Below are 15,727 nucleotides of genomic sequence, written 5' to 3'. Positions count from 1 at the left end.
GTACCTAAAAGGCTGTTACAGGAGGAGGGAGAAAAATTGTTCTTAACCTCTGAGGATAGGACAAGAAGCAACAGGCTTAAATTGCAGCAAAGGCAGTTTAGGTTGGACATTAGGAAAAATTTCATAACTGTCAGAGTGGTTAAGCACTGGAATAAATTGCCTAGGGAAGTTGTGGAATCTCTGTCATTGGGGATTTTTAAGAGCAGGTTGGACAAACACCTGTCAGAGATGGTCTAGATAATACTTGGTCCTGCCTTGAGTGCAGGGGACTGGACTAGATGACCTCTTGAGCTCCCTTCCAGTTCTATGATACTATTTGCATATATGGGTCTAAAGAACAAAGTAAGGCCCTGATCCTGCATGAGCACTGTGGGGGTATGCTCATGTACAGTACAGGATTGGGGCCTAACACTCCAAGAGTGATGCCCAGAGAAAATCTTATGTAAAAAAACCCAGTTCTGCAAACGTGCATGTAACTTTACATAACACAAGTTGTTCCCTTCTGCAACTACTCACATTAATGCAGTTACTCACTGTGTAAGTGTTTGCAGGATCAGGACTTGAAGTTATTTTCTACATTTGAGAGTTTTTAGTAAAAATATTTGACAAGCTGCTTCATGATTTGTTTCCCATTAATTTCAATTTCCCTCATGCTCCTTCTCAGTGTGATAAAATACGAGGCTCTGTTTTTATGTTTTTTGATATTTTGAAATTAATTTTCCCCCATAAATCTGTTTTTTAGTGTCTGTCAGACTTAAAAAATTAGAGTAATAATAATAATAATAATAATAATAAATAATTGCCTCGGAGCACTGCAAGAATAGTGTCTCTGTAACAGGTACTTGAGAGAGGAGATGTAATTCAGGGCAACTGTGGGGAAGATGATCTGGGATCTGAAAGAAGTAAAAACAAAATAGTGCCTGATTCTATGAAAATATATCAAGTCACAGAATGAGGTTTCTGTGGAGTAGCACTTACCAGCAGAGTGTCTCCCAAAGCTGGCACGTGCAGTGAGAACCTGCTGTCCCTCACAGGACTAAGCGGACAGTGCTCTAAATCCTGTTTTTTCTTACTAGGATTGTTCCAGTTGCCTGTTTTGTCCTGTCAGGAGGTGGAACTGCTCCTGCCTCTTGAATTAAAACTGTGAAATAGACAATAAAAGACCAAAGAGAAACAGAACCAAGACTATTAGGAAAGGAGGGGGAAAAGGAACTAAAACCAAAGCAAATGTCACTTAAGGAGGTTTCTAAGATCTGTACAAATGCAAGAAGCATAACCAAATAAAGAAACTATAAGTCTGTTATAGGAGATTTCAAGGAACCTTTGATGTATTATGAACCATAATGACTTTGTCATCTAATTATGAAAGCGAGATAAATCACAGTTTCACATTTTCAAAAGTGATTGATGATTTTGGGTGCCTCAGTTTTTGTGGTACCTTGCAGTAGACAGATTTTTAGAAAGCACTGAGCACCTACCCCATGAAATTCGGGTCCCTTTGAAATGTGTTGAATTGGGCATGATCGTGCACACAAAATCACTAGCCATTTTTGAAAAATTAGGCCAAAAAAATCTTTAAGGATGAGATTTTCAAAACTGGTATTGAAATTCAACAGAGACTGGGTGCCTAACTTATTTAGGCCCCTTTGAAAATGCCAAGCCTAAATTATCTTACATAAGAACAGTCAAACTGGGTCAGATCAATGCCAGATGCTTCAGTGATCCATGCCATGTCATTCACTCCCAGCTGCTGGCAAACAGAGACTAGGGACAGTCAGCCATCTTTAATACTGAGTGGAAAAAGTTACTGAATAAGAAACTGACATCTTGACTGTTCAGTTATTCAGAGTAGGACTGTAAGAATCTTATAGCCATTTAAGAAGGTTCATTCTTTTTATTTATGTAAATTCATTTCTTGGTGAGGGTGGGGTTTATTTAATACTAATTTTAACCCCTGCTCATTTCATCTGAAGAGAGCATTTACCTTACAACTTTGGAATATCATTTTCACACTCTGAAGTCCATTATCAAATGGAAGTGCTTGCTGGAGTATCATTAAAATGCCCCAGTATTCACAGTTACAGAGATACTGAAGCAGCAACTGCTATTTATAAAGTTTTTTTTTTTAAATTATAGGCATCGGGCCAGATCTTTATCTGAGGTACATGGTGTGGCTCTAGTGGCTTTGCTGAAGCTTTGCTGATTTATACCAGGTGAGGATCTGACTCATTCTTATTTAGTAAATATTTAACTGTAAAGGCAAAGTTCTCCTCTCAGTTACACTGGTATAAATCCAGAGTAACCCCACTAACTTCTATGGAGTTACTCCAGATTGACACCACACCTCTACTGCTAGAACAGGGCCTCACCCTCCCTGATTGAACTAACCTCGTTATCTCTAGCTTGCTTGCTAGCATATATATACCTGCCCCTGGAAATTTCCACTACCTGCGTCTGACGAAGTGGGTATTCACCCACGAAAGCTCATGCTCCAAAACGTCTGTTAGTCTATAAGGTGCCACAGGATTCTCTGCTGCTTTTACAGATCCAGACTAACACGGCTACCCCTCTGATACCAACATCAGAGCAGATCTGGACTCTGAAGGTACTATAGCTGATCACTGGAGTTTTATTAGGAGCGAAGTATCAAAAGAAAAGGCTTTTCAGGAGAGATTAGGAAAGGGAAGACATGCTTATAGATAGAGGGAGATCAAAAGGTCCAATTTCGAGAAGGACATGATAGCAATCAAGAAGTTCAGCTGCCAAGTTAATAACTCCATGCTTTACAGCCAGGCAGAGCTTCTGTTTTTATTATGCTTGTTCCACAGTAACTGTAAATGCCAAAGTATTGACGTGGAAGTTCCTTTTGCTCTGTCCAGGTAGTGCAGCCCTTTAGGAGGAAACTATTCACTAAAGTCAGTGTCATAACTCCTACCGACATCAATGGGAACAGGAGCAGACCCATAGGCAAGAATGGGACAAGGATCATGGTGGGCTCAATGTAATGCCTCCCCTAAATTAAGACAGGCCCGGGGTTCAAAGTGCATTGGCTGAAGTGGTATAAGACTCAGTTTAAACATAGTTTCAGCTAAAATGTTTTAGGCAGCACTTTTCAAAGAAGCCAATGAATTTTAGTGGGAATGGGCACCTAACTCCCTCAAGCACCTTTGAAAATCTTAGCCTTACATGTGGTTCAAACGCGCAGCACAGGCAAAAACCCTGTTAGAAACAGCATTCCAGGCTAAAGCTATCCCTATCATCATTGGAAAGCCATATATAGGAAAAGTTGGGGAGACACACTAGTGAGATACATTTGTGTAAAAGAGCTTTACGAGGGGACTTAGTGCAGCAATGTTACAGCATTGCTAACATACAGGACTTTACACACCTAAGAAGGAAGAGTTCTCCTGACTATTACCCATTCCCTGTTAGGCAACAAAATAAACTTGGCAAGAGAGAATTTGACCCAGCACTGTCAGTGGCACTTTTGTTTCCCTCCCTGTTAGAACAGTAGTTACCTTGCTGAGCTGCTGCAAACTCATTCAATGTTCCTCTCAGATATTTGTCATTGGGTTATTAACCCTAGTCCCCATCATCTGGAACAAGATCACTCATTATTTTTGATTGTTTTAGGCCATTTTTAAAGCCTTCTTCCCCCTTGTGACCAAGGGCTTTTAAAACTTCTCACTGTTTTTGATCTTGCCCTCTTTTAGGCCCTGAGCCTGAATTCAGCAAAGCACATGCTTAATTTTTGAATCACAGGGACTTAAGCACATGCTTAACTTTAAATGTGCGTTTCATTGCCTTGCCAGTTCAGAGCCTTACACTGCGAGAGCATCAAAACCAAGTTATTTGGAAGTTGTAGACTGGTAAAATGTGTATCTATTACTCACTCTTCTGCAGGGCTTGGCCCCATAAGATTTGGGCAGCAATTTAAAAAAAAAAGAAAAGAAAAAGTGTTAGGAGTTTGGTAGATCTCAGTCCAGTTCCCAGTGGACAGGTGCCCATATATCACAGAAAAACTCATCCTCACCAGCACTAACAAGCCCCTTGCTGGGCAGTCCCAAGAGAGAGGCCAACCACTGAATAAGATGGAGCTACTCTCTCATCTTCCATGGGCTCCCTTCAGGTCATGCTTGAGGCACATTTGCAGGGTACTGTGGGGAAGCCTGCACTGCTATCACTCATCTGTTCCCAGTCTGCGCCAAATCTCAGGCCAACAGCATGACATCCTCCCATGTGGCAGCTCCAGTGGCGCCTCCCCAGAGCTCTGCTGGAATGGCTTGCAGCCGGGCTCGGAGAGCTCCCCGGCAGTTCCTCCTCCTAGCTGCCAGGGGCTGCTGTGGGAGGGGAATTGCAAGCCTCTGAGCTGGCCTCCTCTCCCACCACTTCCCTGGGCTGGAGCCAGCCACACCAGTGTGGAGGTGGAGGAGGCTGGCAGGGCAGCCCCTGCCCCTGCCAGGGAGGTGAGGGGCAGAGGGGAGGAGGCCGGGGCCAGGCAGCGAGTGGGGGAGGGAACAGTTTGAAAAAGGGGGAGCAGGGGCAGGATCTCCCCCCACATCCAGGGTCACTCTCCTGGTAACCCTCTCGCCTCCCCCGGATGCCCCAGGCTCCCTCCAGTTTCCCCCCTGTCCCCAGCTCCTCTGTCTCTGCCAACGCCCACCCCACAGAGGCCCTGGCTCCCCCAACCCCCTCCCAGTACCTGCTTTTTATGGGTACAGGGTGTCACAACTACAGGGCTGGCTGCACCTCTGAACCCTCTCTGAGGGCACACCCACAGCTGTCAGGCCTCACGCCTTTCGCTTGCGTGCAGTGGAATCCTGCAGTTCTGCCGCTCTCAGACCAGGCCGTGGGCTACCATACTACGCACATGCTTACCCAGCAAGTCCGACTGGGTTCGGTACCCCTTCAGGAGTCTGGTCACTGCAGAAAACAGTGACCACGCCACGTCCTGATCCCAAAGTATTGTTTAATCTTTGCAGGAGGAACCAAGCATCAGAGGAAGAGGTTTTGTAACATAGTCTATACACACGCCTGACTTACCTAGAGGCTTACCATCCCCACCCTCTGGTGAACCTCGGACAGCTTACCATCTTCAGCCCTACAGCGGTTTATGTCTGTGCAGGTTGGTTCCCCTGAACAGCCCCCAAACACCCTAGAGTGGGTGTTACCTTTATCCAGCAAATACTCCTTGATGTCAGTTTTCCAGCTCTGTTTGCCCTGCTGCCCAAAACCAGGCCAGTGAGCTCAGCAAGGAGCCAGAGGTAGAACATCAAAGCAAACGGCTCTTGTTTCTCCCCCTAAGCGTGGGTAGATGGGTAGGTGTCTGAAGCCATTGTAGAGACAAGGTGGGTAAGGGAATATTGTTTATTGGATCAACTTCTGTTGATGAGAAAGACAAGTTTACACCGAGCTCTTCTTCAGGTCTGGGAGAGCCATTATAGGCAGGAAGGAGTACATGAAGACAGGCTCTTCCTGAATAAACCCTCTTGACCAGGGGTTCTCAAAAACTTCCTTACACCATGACCCCCTTCTGACAACAAAAATTACATGACCCCAGGAGGAGGGAGTGAAGCTGAGCCCCACCACCCTGGGTGGCAGAGAGGGGCCAAAGCCGAAGCCCAAGGACTTCAACCCCAAATGGGGGGGCCTATAGCCTGAGCCCTGCTGCCCAAGGCTGAAGCCCCTGGGCTTCTGGCCTTGGTGGTAGGTCTCAGGCTTCAGCTTTGGCCCCAAGCAGTGAGGTCAGGGCTTTGGCTTCAGCTCCAGGCAAGTCTAACACCAGACCTGGTGACTCCTTTAAAACAGGGTTGTGACCCACTTTGGGGTCCTGACCCAGAGTTTGAGAACTGCTGCTCTTGACTCTACCACCATGTACATACTAACAGTAACTTTAACTGATGCTCTTCTCCATCCCACCACACAGGTGTTAATGAATTAAGGCTAGGATTTTCAAAAGAGCCATGTATAGACGAAGTGAGTATTCACCCACGAAAGCTTATGCTCCAATACATCTGTTAGTCTATAAGGTGCCACGGGACGCTTTGTTGCTATGTATAGACAGGTGCAACTTTTAAGAGATTCTTCTAAGTCTGTTGGGATAAATAGGAATTACACAGAAAATTCCTCACTTGTGTAGCTAGCAACTTTATTAAAAGTTAAATTATTAACATTTAATATGCTTTTCACTGTTTATATTTCTTTTTCTGCTTTTTCCTCAGCTTGAAGAATTAAACAAGATCCATCACAGTGCTATTGTGGTCAGGTTTCCAGTAGTCCGGAGGAATGTTTAAATTTTAAAAATGCTGTTTTCATAATTAATATTTTGTTTCCCTTTAAATTGGCATGAGTAACTCCTCCTGTGTGTAGTTCCATTAAGCTCAATGGTACTGCTCACATAAGTGAAGTATTTGCAGGACTGAGACCATTTAGTTTGTGCTCAGTGAATACTGAAAAGTTTAGTGGAATGGAACTTGCCTCCAAAAATAAAAAAGTAAAAATATATATGATACTTATTTTAGGTTCTGTGAAAGAAAGGACTGCTTAAATATATGGAGACATTTATCCCTTGAATCCCCATTGAAAGCATATTCCATCAAATAAAAACAGCAGCATGGTGAGTACACTTTAAATGACCTCAGATAATTGCACATTCAACTGTGTTTGCTTAAATATATATATTTATGTGAACTCAAAAAATCCTTTGCCTTTTTTCTTATGTAAAAATTCCCTGCTGTTTATCCTTGTGAGTAGTTTTGAGTTTTTTTAATTAGATACATATTATATAAAAATTATGAAGTTATTGTACAGGGCCACTGAACACCTTGGTGCATGGGGGATGATTTAGAAATTAAAATATTTTTTAGTTTTGAATGAGTATAATTATTTTCAGGATGGTAAACTGGCTGAATGCTAACCTGAATGGTTTCATCCAATACATGCATCTTCCATTCAGTATTCCCATGTCATTGAATAAGAACCCTTCAGCCGTAAGTTTGCTTAGATCATTGGATACACGTGCAAGTTGTATGTTGTGTCTATTGTGAAATTCATCAAATAAGTTAATAAATACTTCCACAAATTCCCTTCCATCTCTTATAGCTGAGCAAAGAAACTGTTCAAACAAATCATTTGAAAAGTTTCACAAGTTTTGTCAAGCTAATTATTCTAATATTTAAAATATAAATAGATGGGATTGAGAACAGCTCCCACTAACTGTTGCTAAAATCATCCTGTTTTTTCTTACGTATCTTAAGATAATTCTAACCCTTTTTCAGAACGAGAACGTTTGTGATGACATGTACAACAATGTGAGCTCAGTTGCCATGGATCTATCTAATTTAGTGACTTGGGCACATACTCATGGAACTATATGCAGTCAAATCCCAAGCTTGGAAATTATACAGAATATGGGAAATCCCACCAGGGACAATTCTGTTTTGTGGATATGTGAATCTGGACATGCATATCACTGGCCCTGTGGGGCATTATACTTCAGAAGCCAGGAGGAAAGGGAGGAAGCTGCAGAACGGAAAAAGAGGTCCAGAAGCTATGACTCTTGGTCAATGGAACATAATTTAAGTGAAAAGAAGTACAGGGTAGCCTCACCTTTTGAAAAAAAGAAAGCTGATTCAGTTAACATGGGCTCATGCAGCAGATCCCCCAAAATAATGCAGAAGAAAGAGGACGCATTCTGTGTAATCTCTGATACAACAATGACAAAAGAAAAGCAGAGTGGAGCAGTTCCTCAGAAAGACAGCTACTCCATGAGGTCATGCTTTGCTGCAGAGCTGAGTCTTCCATCAACTGACTATCATGCCAAAACTGACCACGGTAATGAAGAGCCAGAAAGCAGGGAGGACCTGCAAGACATCTCTGATGAAGAAGAATTTGAAACAGATACAGGAAACCAACTACGCAGAAGTAATTGTGATTCTGAAAGAGTATTTCAGAATAAAGCAGCATCTACTGAGGAGGAACTGCAAATGCATGGAGATAGTAAGGTCATTAGCGAACGAGCAACCACCCAGAGATCAGTTTCTGTCTTTAAAGAAAAGGCTGCAGTAATTCCCTGTTTACAGGAGAGTTTAGAAGACAGCCATCATAGGAGCCTGGAAAGCAACTGCTTGAAGTTAACAGCTTTTCATCCTACAAAATCCAAAAGCAAAACCTCTAAAGCAGGGAATTCCTGTGAATCAACAGCATCCAAAGAACAGTTAAAACCATTTCCTGTCTCCAGCATGGAAACAAAGGCCCAGTTTGAGCCCACCCCAGTCCTGGCTTTCTATGACACTGCACTCACTGGAGCTGTCCATCAGCAGCTCCAGCTGTGCCCCTCTGCCTGCACCACATCAGGAATGGGACTACCTGGGAACTGTGCTGAAATACCTACCGAGGAGAACGAACAGCCAGGACCACCGAATGCTGCAAATTCTTTAGCCCTGCCTACTCTGGAGAATGAAAACTCTGAGGACAATCTGCCTGTGGCTTCAAACAAAAGTAAGAATTTCTGGAGTTTTATTCCTGGGTGGGTTTTTTTAGTATATGTCTCTTTTAGCCAGAGTATTACGATTTGGGTGGCTCCATTTAGCCACCTAAATCCATATCTGAGCACCTAAATAAAAGCACCTGATTGTCAGAGATCTTGAACACCCTAATCTCCCACGAACATAATAGGAGCCTTAAGCAATCAGCACTTCTGGAGATCAAGCCACTTATTTAGATGCCCTATAATATACATTTGGGTTGCTAAAGCTAGCCACCTAAGTTGGAACATTTTAGATGTTGATTTTACCACAATAGCACCACACACTGTACCTCTAAAAATGTGATCCCTGCAATAAACTGTAACAAGGAGTATGAACTCAGGTTTCCCCAGGAAAGAGAAAGAGGAACTGATCTCTAAAATAATTTAGTGCAGTAACTGCAGGGGAATTCTGGCTCCATTGAAATAAACAGCAAAATTCTCATTGACTTCAATGAGCCCAGAATTTCACCCCTTTTCTTAAAAGCGCTAAAGATATTAAAGCAATTAATTTAAAAGTTTTATGTCTTGTGTATCCCGTTATAATTTGGGATCTTAAAATTTTTTGGTAACTAAAAATGGACAGACCTTTTTATTTGTAAAATAAAATTCACTTCTTGTCATTCATGCCATGTGTCAGCATAGAGCACATTTTTATATGAGACAATGTCATAAGATTCCTCATAAGAATATGCTCTTTGATGAATAACTAAAATGTGGCATGTGATTATAGTACCTTTAAAGACAGTTACTGCCTTGTTCAAGAAAAAAAATGGATGATGTACAGGGTATGTATAAACTGTTAAACAAACTGTCCTTCTTGCCAGATATCGGAAACCATTAATAAATGGATCTGCTTCATTTTGGACGTGAACCAGAACACAACTGTGATTTTAGCATAGGTGTGGCTAATGGATTTTTAGTGCCAGTTACACACATACTGATTTAATTTAGTGATTAAAAACATCAAAGCAGCAGCAAAGGGCCAAGTTTTTAAAGAGGATTCAGTAGAGCAAATAAATTTGCATCTGATTTTTTTGTTGCTTGCAAACGGTGCTTCACATAAAATATCAGGCAGCTGGATGTCTACCTGATCTGTATGCAAATGATTTTTATGCATGCAAAAATGCAGGTGCAAATATAGAGCCATCTTTTGAATGTTCAGGCAAACAGTCCCAAAAGTTGGGATTGTAGGTTTAATTTTCCACCATTGTTTGGTGTGAAGACTCCTTCTATCTGGCTGATGGTCATCAAGAGCAATATGAAAATTTAGGGTGGTACTGAATAAATGTATATCTAGATTTTGTGGCAGATCCAGAGCCCTTTAGGAGTTCATGGTTGCCAGTAAACTGCACATTGTGACTGGTGAGATGTCCCAGTGACAGCAAGGCATGATAGAACATGGATAGTTCTTGAGTTACAGATCCCCAGCCACTTGAGCTAAGAGAAATATAGTCATTAGCTCTACCATTATTAGAGCTTGTGACATGCCTGAATGAGTCTCAGTTCATCCAGTTGGGGGTAGATGTCCATATTGCTAAATTAGCTAGTACAGTAAAGACAGAAAAAACCTGCTGTAAGATTCTGTGGTGCAGAAGATTGGATATAATTCTCCCTTGACTGAACAGAGTACTGGAACAGTGTTTTAAGGCTTGTCTACTCTTGGGAGTGAATTTGGAATAAGGCAGGGTGTTTGTTTAGACAAGCCCTTACAAAACTAAAACTCTGCAGCATGACTACACTTGGTGAATATATTGTTAGAGTATTTTTGAAATTGACTTGATAGTGTATCTCATCAACAGCCACTGTAAACGCACCTGGGGACATTTATGCAAGAATTCTGTTTGCTGAACAATGAGTCATAAGCCATTTTATCTTAATCTCAGCCTTAGCTTGCAGTCTCAGTGTTTATTGATTTACAGCCCATTTATTTCTTCAAGTAGATCATGCAATAGTTTTCGTAAAAAAGCATCAGCAATATTTAGGTTTGTAGATCCGTACTCTCTGTGCAGAAACAATAGTAATGAAACCAAAAATCATGTACCAAATGACTCATTGCCAACAAGAGACATTCACAGCCATCAGCTCCAGAACCCCACTCAGCACCCACCTCTTCACACCTGGAAAAAGCCCACAGGAGAGCACATGGATCTTTGCAGCATACCCTGAAGGCAATCAAACCTGGGCTGTGGGAAGTGAAGTCATAGGAGGAGAGAGAAAGGTAGGTGGGACCACAAACTATTTAAGGCTGCCCAGGTTTGAAAACCCACCTGAAACTTCATCTGAAAACCACTGTGTAATCAATGGGCTGAGTGGTGTAGCGTGCTACATATGAGAAATGCCACTCAGTAGGTTGGCAGCTACATTCTGCACTAGCTGCTGTTCCCAAATGGTCTTAAACAAAGTGTCCTCCTCAGAGCACATTACCAGTAATCCAGTTTGAAGGTTAGTTAGGAAAGGTGAGGGTGACTGTGGTGAGGTCTGCATCTGAAAGAAAAGGCCTCCTTGCCAAGTGCTACCTAAAGATCCAGCAGCAGGAGCAGGGTTCCAAAAAGCCCCCTAGGATATATGCCTGTATAGCTGATGCCAGGGATACCCACTCACAGGAGTGCCGATAAAATCTCCACTATTTTTTGAGATTGCTTTCCCTCTCCCTACTCTTCAAGGCATTTACATCCCACCTTGAGGAGTTAGGCAATGCATAGACCTTGGAATGACCCTCTGCCTAGGGAATGAATTTCACCCTGAGTGATTCTCTTCCTAGGCTACATGGAACTATATAGATGTGACAACCCCATAACAATCTGAGAAATAACCCCGCTGGAATCCTGGCAATCCTTTTTAAGAGATATTTTTACTTGTTCTGTTTTAAACAGGTGGGCTTTTCCTGAGTCTCAGCCCCTAGAGCTAACTTTCAGCTGACATTTATGTTTCACGTCTAGAGCTCCTTTTTAATAAAGAAGCTTCTGCGCTGGAGGCCACTTTGAAGTGTATTCTGCTTAATGGCTTGTACAGCACATCGAACATGTAAAATAAGTGCAGCTTAATATTGGGCCAAATCCTGAGATCTACACACAGGCCAGCTCCCATTGATTTCCCAGGGACTGCCTGAGCATAACAGAATAAAATTTGACTCTCTACTGTGTCTTATTTAACTATAAAAATATACACATGACAATAGTTGCAAATTAAGATATTTTTATACAGGCTATCCCTTTTGGGATTGTTCCAGTTTCAGAGTCCACATTTCAGGTCCAGTCATGGAATCCTTAGTGATGTGACTAGTTCCATAAGGAGGAGCTGTAGATTGTGGCCTTAGGCCTCAATTTTTAGATCATACAAGGTGAAATTCACCCCCTTCCCAACACACAAATTAAAGTTCCACCTTAAGCCCTATTTTGAGGTCGTAAGTGTGGCATATAACTTCAGATGTCTCTCTCTATAGGGATGAATTTCATAGTTTCAGTGAGTGGTGTAAAATTTCATTAAGGCCTAAACCTGCTGCCCTTGAATTCTGAGTTTGTAAATATTTGATATGTCAGCACCTAGGAATGCCAATCAAGGATCAGGACCCTACTGTGCTAGGCACTGCACAGCAAAATAACAAAGACGACGGTTCCCTGCACCAGAGAACTTACAGTTGAGGTTAGACAGGATGTAACAGGTGGACAAAACAGTGGGATGGGTGGGAGGATGTGATCACAAAAAACTTAAAAGGGAGCAGGATAATAGTAGTCTCAGAATGTTTGAATGCTTTAAAAAGGAAGGTGAACATGGCTCTGCATTGCCTTACATGCCTTTGACAGTCTCTGTAGTTCTTTCTATCCATGGAGTTGTCTCTTATCTTTTAGAGACATTGAAGAAGTCGGAGAGTAAGAGAATTCGTAATATTGGTGATATAAAAATGTTCAGAGACTGGTTGGCTTCGCATTATCCTTCTGAAATGCGTGAGATCTTCACACTGCCACCTGCAGACCTTGATAATTACCTAGCCTCCTTCTATACTAGAGTCAGGAAGCAGAATGGCACAGAGTTTTCCGCCAACTCTTTATTCTTCTTTCAGAGCAGTATAGACAGATACCTCAAGGAACACAAATACGAGTATAATGTGATTAAAGGGCCTGAGTTCACAGCATCTCAGGAAGCTTTAAAAGTAAAATGCCAGAATCTAGCACGGAAGGAGAGGGAGAGAGATTGGAATATTTTGGAAAACCTGACAGATAAAGATGTAGAGGATCTTCGTAAAAAGGGCATACTGAGTCGAATGCATCCCGAAGGATTTCTGCACCTCATGCTTGTAAACATCATCCGAGGCTTTGGGACAAACACACACAGTCAGACTCCAAATCTGTGGTGGGGGCAGATTGTGTTAAAAAAGAACGAGGAGGGATTAGAGTACTTGGAGTGGAAAGATGATCTGAACACACAGGCAAGCACAGAAGAGTCAGTTCTATGTATTTATGCCAAACCTGATAATCCAGGCAACTGTCCAGTCAGGGACTATAAAGAGTATGCTAAGAGAAGGCCACTGGATATGCATCATGACCACGATCCATTTTACTTATCTCCTAAACCTTTGTGCTGCATATGGGACCAAATATGGTACTGTAGAAAATCGCTGACAAAAACCAAAATGGAGAAAATGATGAAAGTCATCGTCCAGCAAGTTAAAGGATCTGAAAAAAAGTCCATGAAATAAGTTACCAGTTTGACTTCTGCTGTGCCTGTTTTGGTATAAGTATGTTTTAAATCAGTTTTGGAGTTGTTTAAAATGACAGCAGTTAGTATAGGTAGCGAGGGAACCTCTCTTCTCAGCAGATTGCCCAAAGTACTTACAAAGTTTTGTTGTTAAATTGACCACCACCTTCATTTCAACATGGAGGACTTCCATCAATAAAAAGACCAAGCATAGAATTCACTCTTACATTCTATTTACTGAATTAAATCTGAATCCTGGATTTAAAACACTGTTAATGTTCCACTGAATTAGCTCAGTAATGTTAATGTTGAAAGAACCTGTGTTTGAATACCCTGGTTGAGAATTACAGGTATGTTCAGTCGGGATGGGGCGGGGAGAAATTGATCCTGTTGTAAACCAAGCTTGTGGTCTAATGTATAATTTATCTGTCTCTCTTTACAATAAAAAGATAAACAGGTGGAGTTGGCTTTGGGAATGAAGAAGAATGATGAAAGATCACCACTAGTTGCCATCTACTAATCTATAGCTAATCAGAATGTTTTATACATAAGTGTTTAGATCAACTCGTATTTTTCTAAATGAGGAAGAAATTATTACATCTAAGAAGCTCTGAATGTGTTTTAGTAAGTTACCAACCCCCCAAATGCAGTTAATAGCACTGAAAAGTTTTATAGCAGCTATTTTCCTCTGTGCGATAACCATAGTCTATAGAGGATTAGAGTCAGTAATCAAATTCTGTAATTCAGTTCAAAAGTTGTTTAACTGATGTATTTTCTTAATGTCCAGTCATAATTGTTCATAATAAACAAAATTTTAGTTCATTACTGTCAGTCTGTTCCAAGAAGGTGAAACCAGTAACCCAGAACTGGTATCGCTTCATTTCTGTCATTCAAATCACTATAATCAGTCACTTGAAGAAAAGTCAATATCTAACAATTATTTGTACTCTGGAGCCGATCCTGCTAAGGAATCTAGCCATATGAAGTCCATCTGACTGCAGTGGGATTCTACATAGACATGAAGATCTATGTGGGTGGATCTCATTGTAGGATCCAGTCTTCTACATAGCAGCTTTTAATCCATAGATCTCAAAGTAGTTTACAAAGCTGAGTAAGAATTTTTCTTCCCTTTCTACAGGGGTTGAAAGAGAACTGAACTAACTTGCCCAAAGATACATAACTAATCAGTGACAGAGCTTGGGGTATATCTCATATTTCCTAACTTTCCTATGCTATAGAACGTAGCCTGCAGACTTGATGGGAGAGTCATTATGGCAGAATCTCGACCCCTTTAATTTTGAAAAAAAAGAGCGTGGAGCATTTTTAATATCTCATCAACATAAGTTAATATATATAGATTCTATATATGTGGCAGCATAACCAGGGACCTTTGCCAAATTGCTCTGCAATCACAGTGTGAAATCCAAACTCCCCCCTTTTCCAGGGGATTTGGCTTTATTAATGAAGTAAAGCCAACAACAAGATAAAGAGCAGCTCAAAACTTTTCCCCAGGCTCCATAGCCACTCCCTAGAGACTAGAGCCACTCCTACCTCCATTACATCCAGGTGGGGCAATGAGTCATCAGAGCCCACTTAACAATGGAGGCTGTTACAGTCACTGCCAGCCTATACAGGTAACTTAGAGAAAGGCGCTAGAAAGCAAAGATCATTCATTTTTTTGGAGGATCATCACAAACTTCTGCTCCAAGAGCAAGATGCACTTTGACCTTACCTTCTCCGGTATAAACACAGAGCAGCATGTTCATTTAAAAAACTTCAAACACTGCACACACAAAACCTCCCCTGGGGGATGGGATGAGAGAAAGAACAAACCATATGTAGCAGATGTCAGTCATGTCACTTAGTGCATGGCTGGATAGCACTCAGATACAGCAGTGATGGGGGCGACATAGTAACCTCTATGGGAATTTTATAATTTATACTTCTATCGGCAAGAAAATTTGTGCAGGAAACATAGCATAAAGAGAGCCCTAGAAGTAGCAAAAAGGAGCTACGGTTGTGAAAGAAACACTGGTTCATTTAACAAAGCTTATTTCTTCTGATTCCATATGCTAGCAGTTATATATAGATTGTCACAGATCACATCTCTTCAAGCCTCATGATGCTCTTAAACATCTAGTTGAGTGCACTTCACATGCCTTGGTCACATTCTGTTTAGATTTGCTGAAGTAGATAGCATGAGTTTAATTGCTACTTGTTGTAGAAGAGAAAATAAGCATATTCACACATCCAGTTAAGCCACTTAGCACCTGTGCAGTCTCAGTGCTGTCAGTGAATTTACTGATTGGTACTGAGGCCTTGGTTACGCTGGTGCTTTACAGCGCTGCAACTTTCTCGCTCAGGGGTGTGAAAAAACACACCCCTGAGCGCAGCAAGTTACAGCGCTGCAAAGCGCCAGTGTAAACAGTGCCCCAGCACTGGGAGCGCAGCTCCCAGCTCTGCAAGCTAATCCCCACAGGGAGATGGAGTACGTGCAGTGCTGGG

At 41.8% G+C, this 15,727-nt stretch overlaps 1 protein-coding gene across 1 annotated transcript in view; it reads left to right on the top strand.

Moving 5' to 3' along the window:
• Positions 1 to 13,316, top strand: part of LOC116826803 (uncharacterized protein KIAA1958-like) — a 31,019-nt gene extending 17,703 nt beyond the window's left edge. Inside the window, exons 2-6 of the mRNA XM_032783841.2 lie at positions 2,137 to 2,213; positions 4,983 to 5,125; positions 6,222 to 6,616; positions 7,278 to 8,499; positions 12,376 to 13,316. Coding sequence (XP_032639732.1) covers positions 6,614 to 6,616; positions 7,278 to 8,499; positions 12,376 to 13,223 — 2,073 coding nt within the window. The 5' untranslated portion in view covers positions 2,137 to 2,213; positions 4,983 to 5,125; positions 6,222 to 6,613 and the 3' untranslated portion in view covers positions 13,224 to 13,316. The remainder of the gene's footprint in view (positions 1 to 2,136; positions 2,214 to 4,982; positions 5,126 to 6,221; positions 6,617 to 7,277; positions 8,500 to 12,375) is intronic.
• Positions 13,317 to 15,727: the final 2,411 nt, after the last annotated feature.

Source organism: Chelonoidis abingdonii, chromosome 11 (genome assembly GCF_003597395.2).
Source record: "Chelonoidis abingdonii isolate Lonesome George chromosome 11, CheloAbing_2.0, whole genome shotgun sequence".
Classification (NCBI taxonomy): domain Eukaryota; kingdom Metazoa; phylum Chordata; order Testudines; family Testudinidae; genus Chelonoidis; species Chelonoidis abingdonii.
This window is presented reverse-complemented; position numbering and strand designations above follow the sequence as displayed.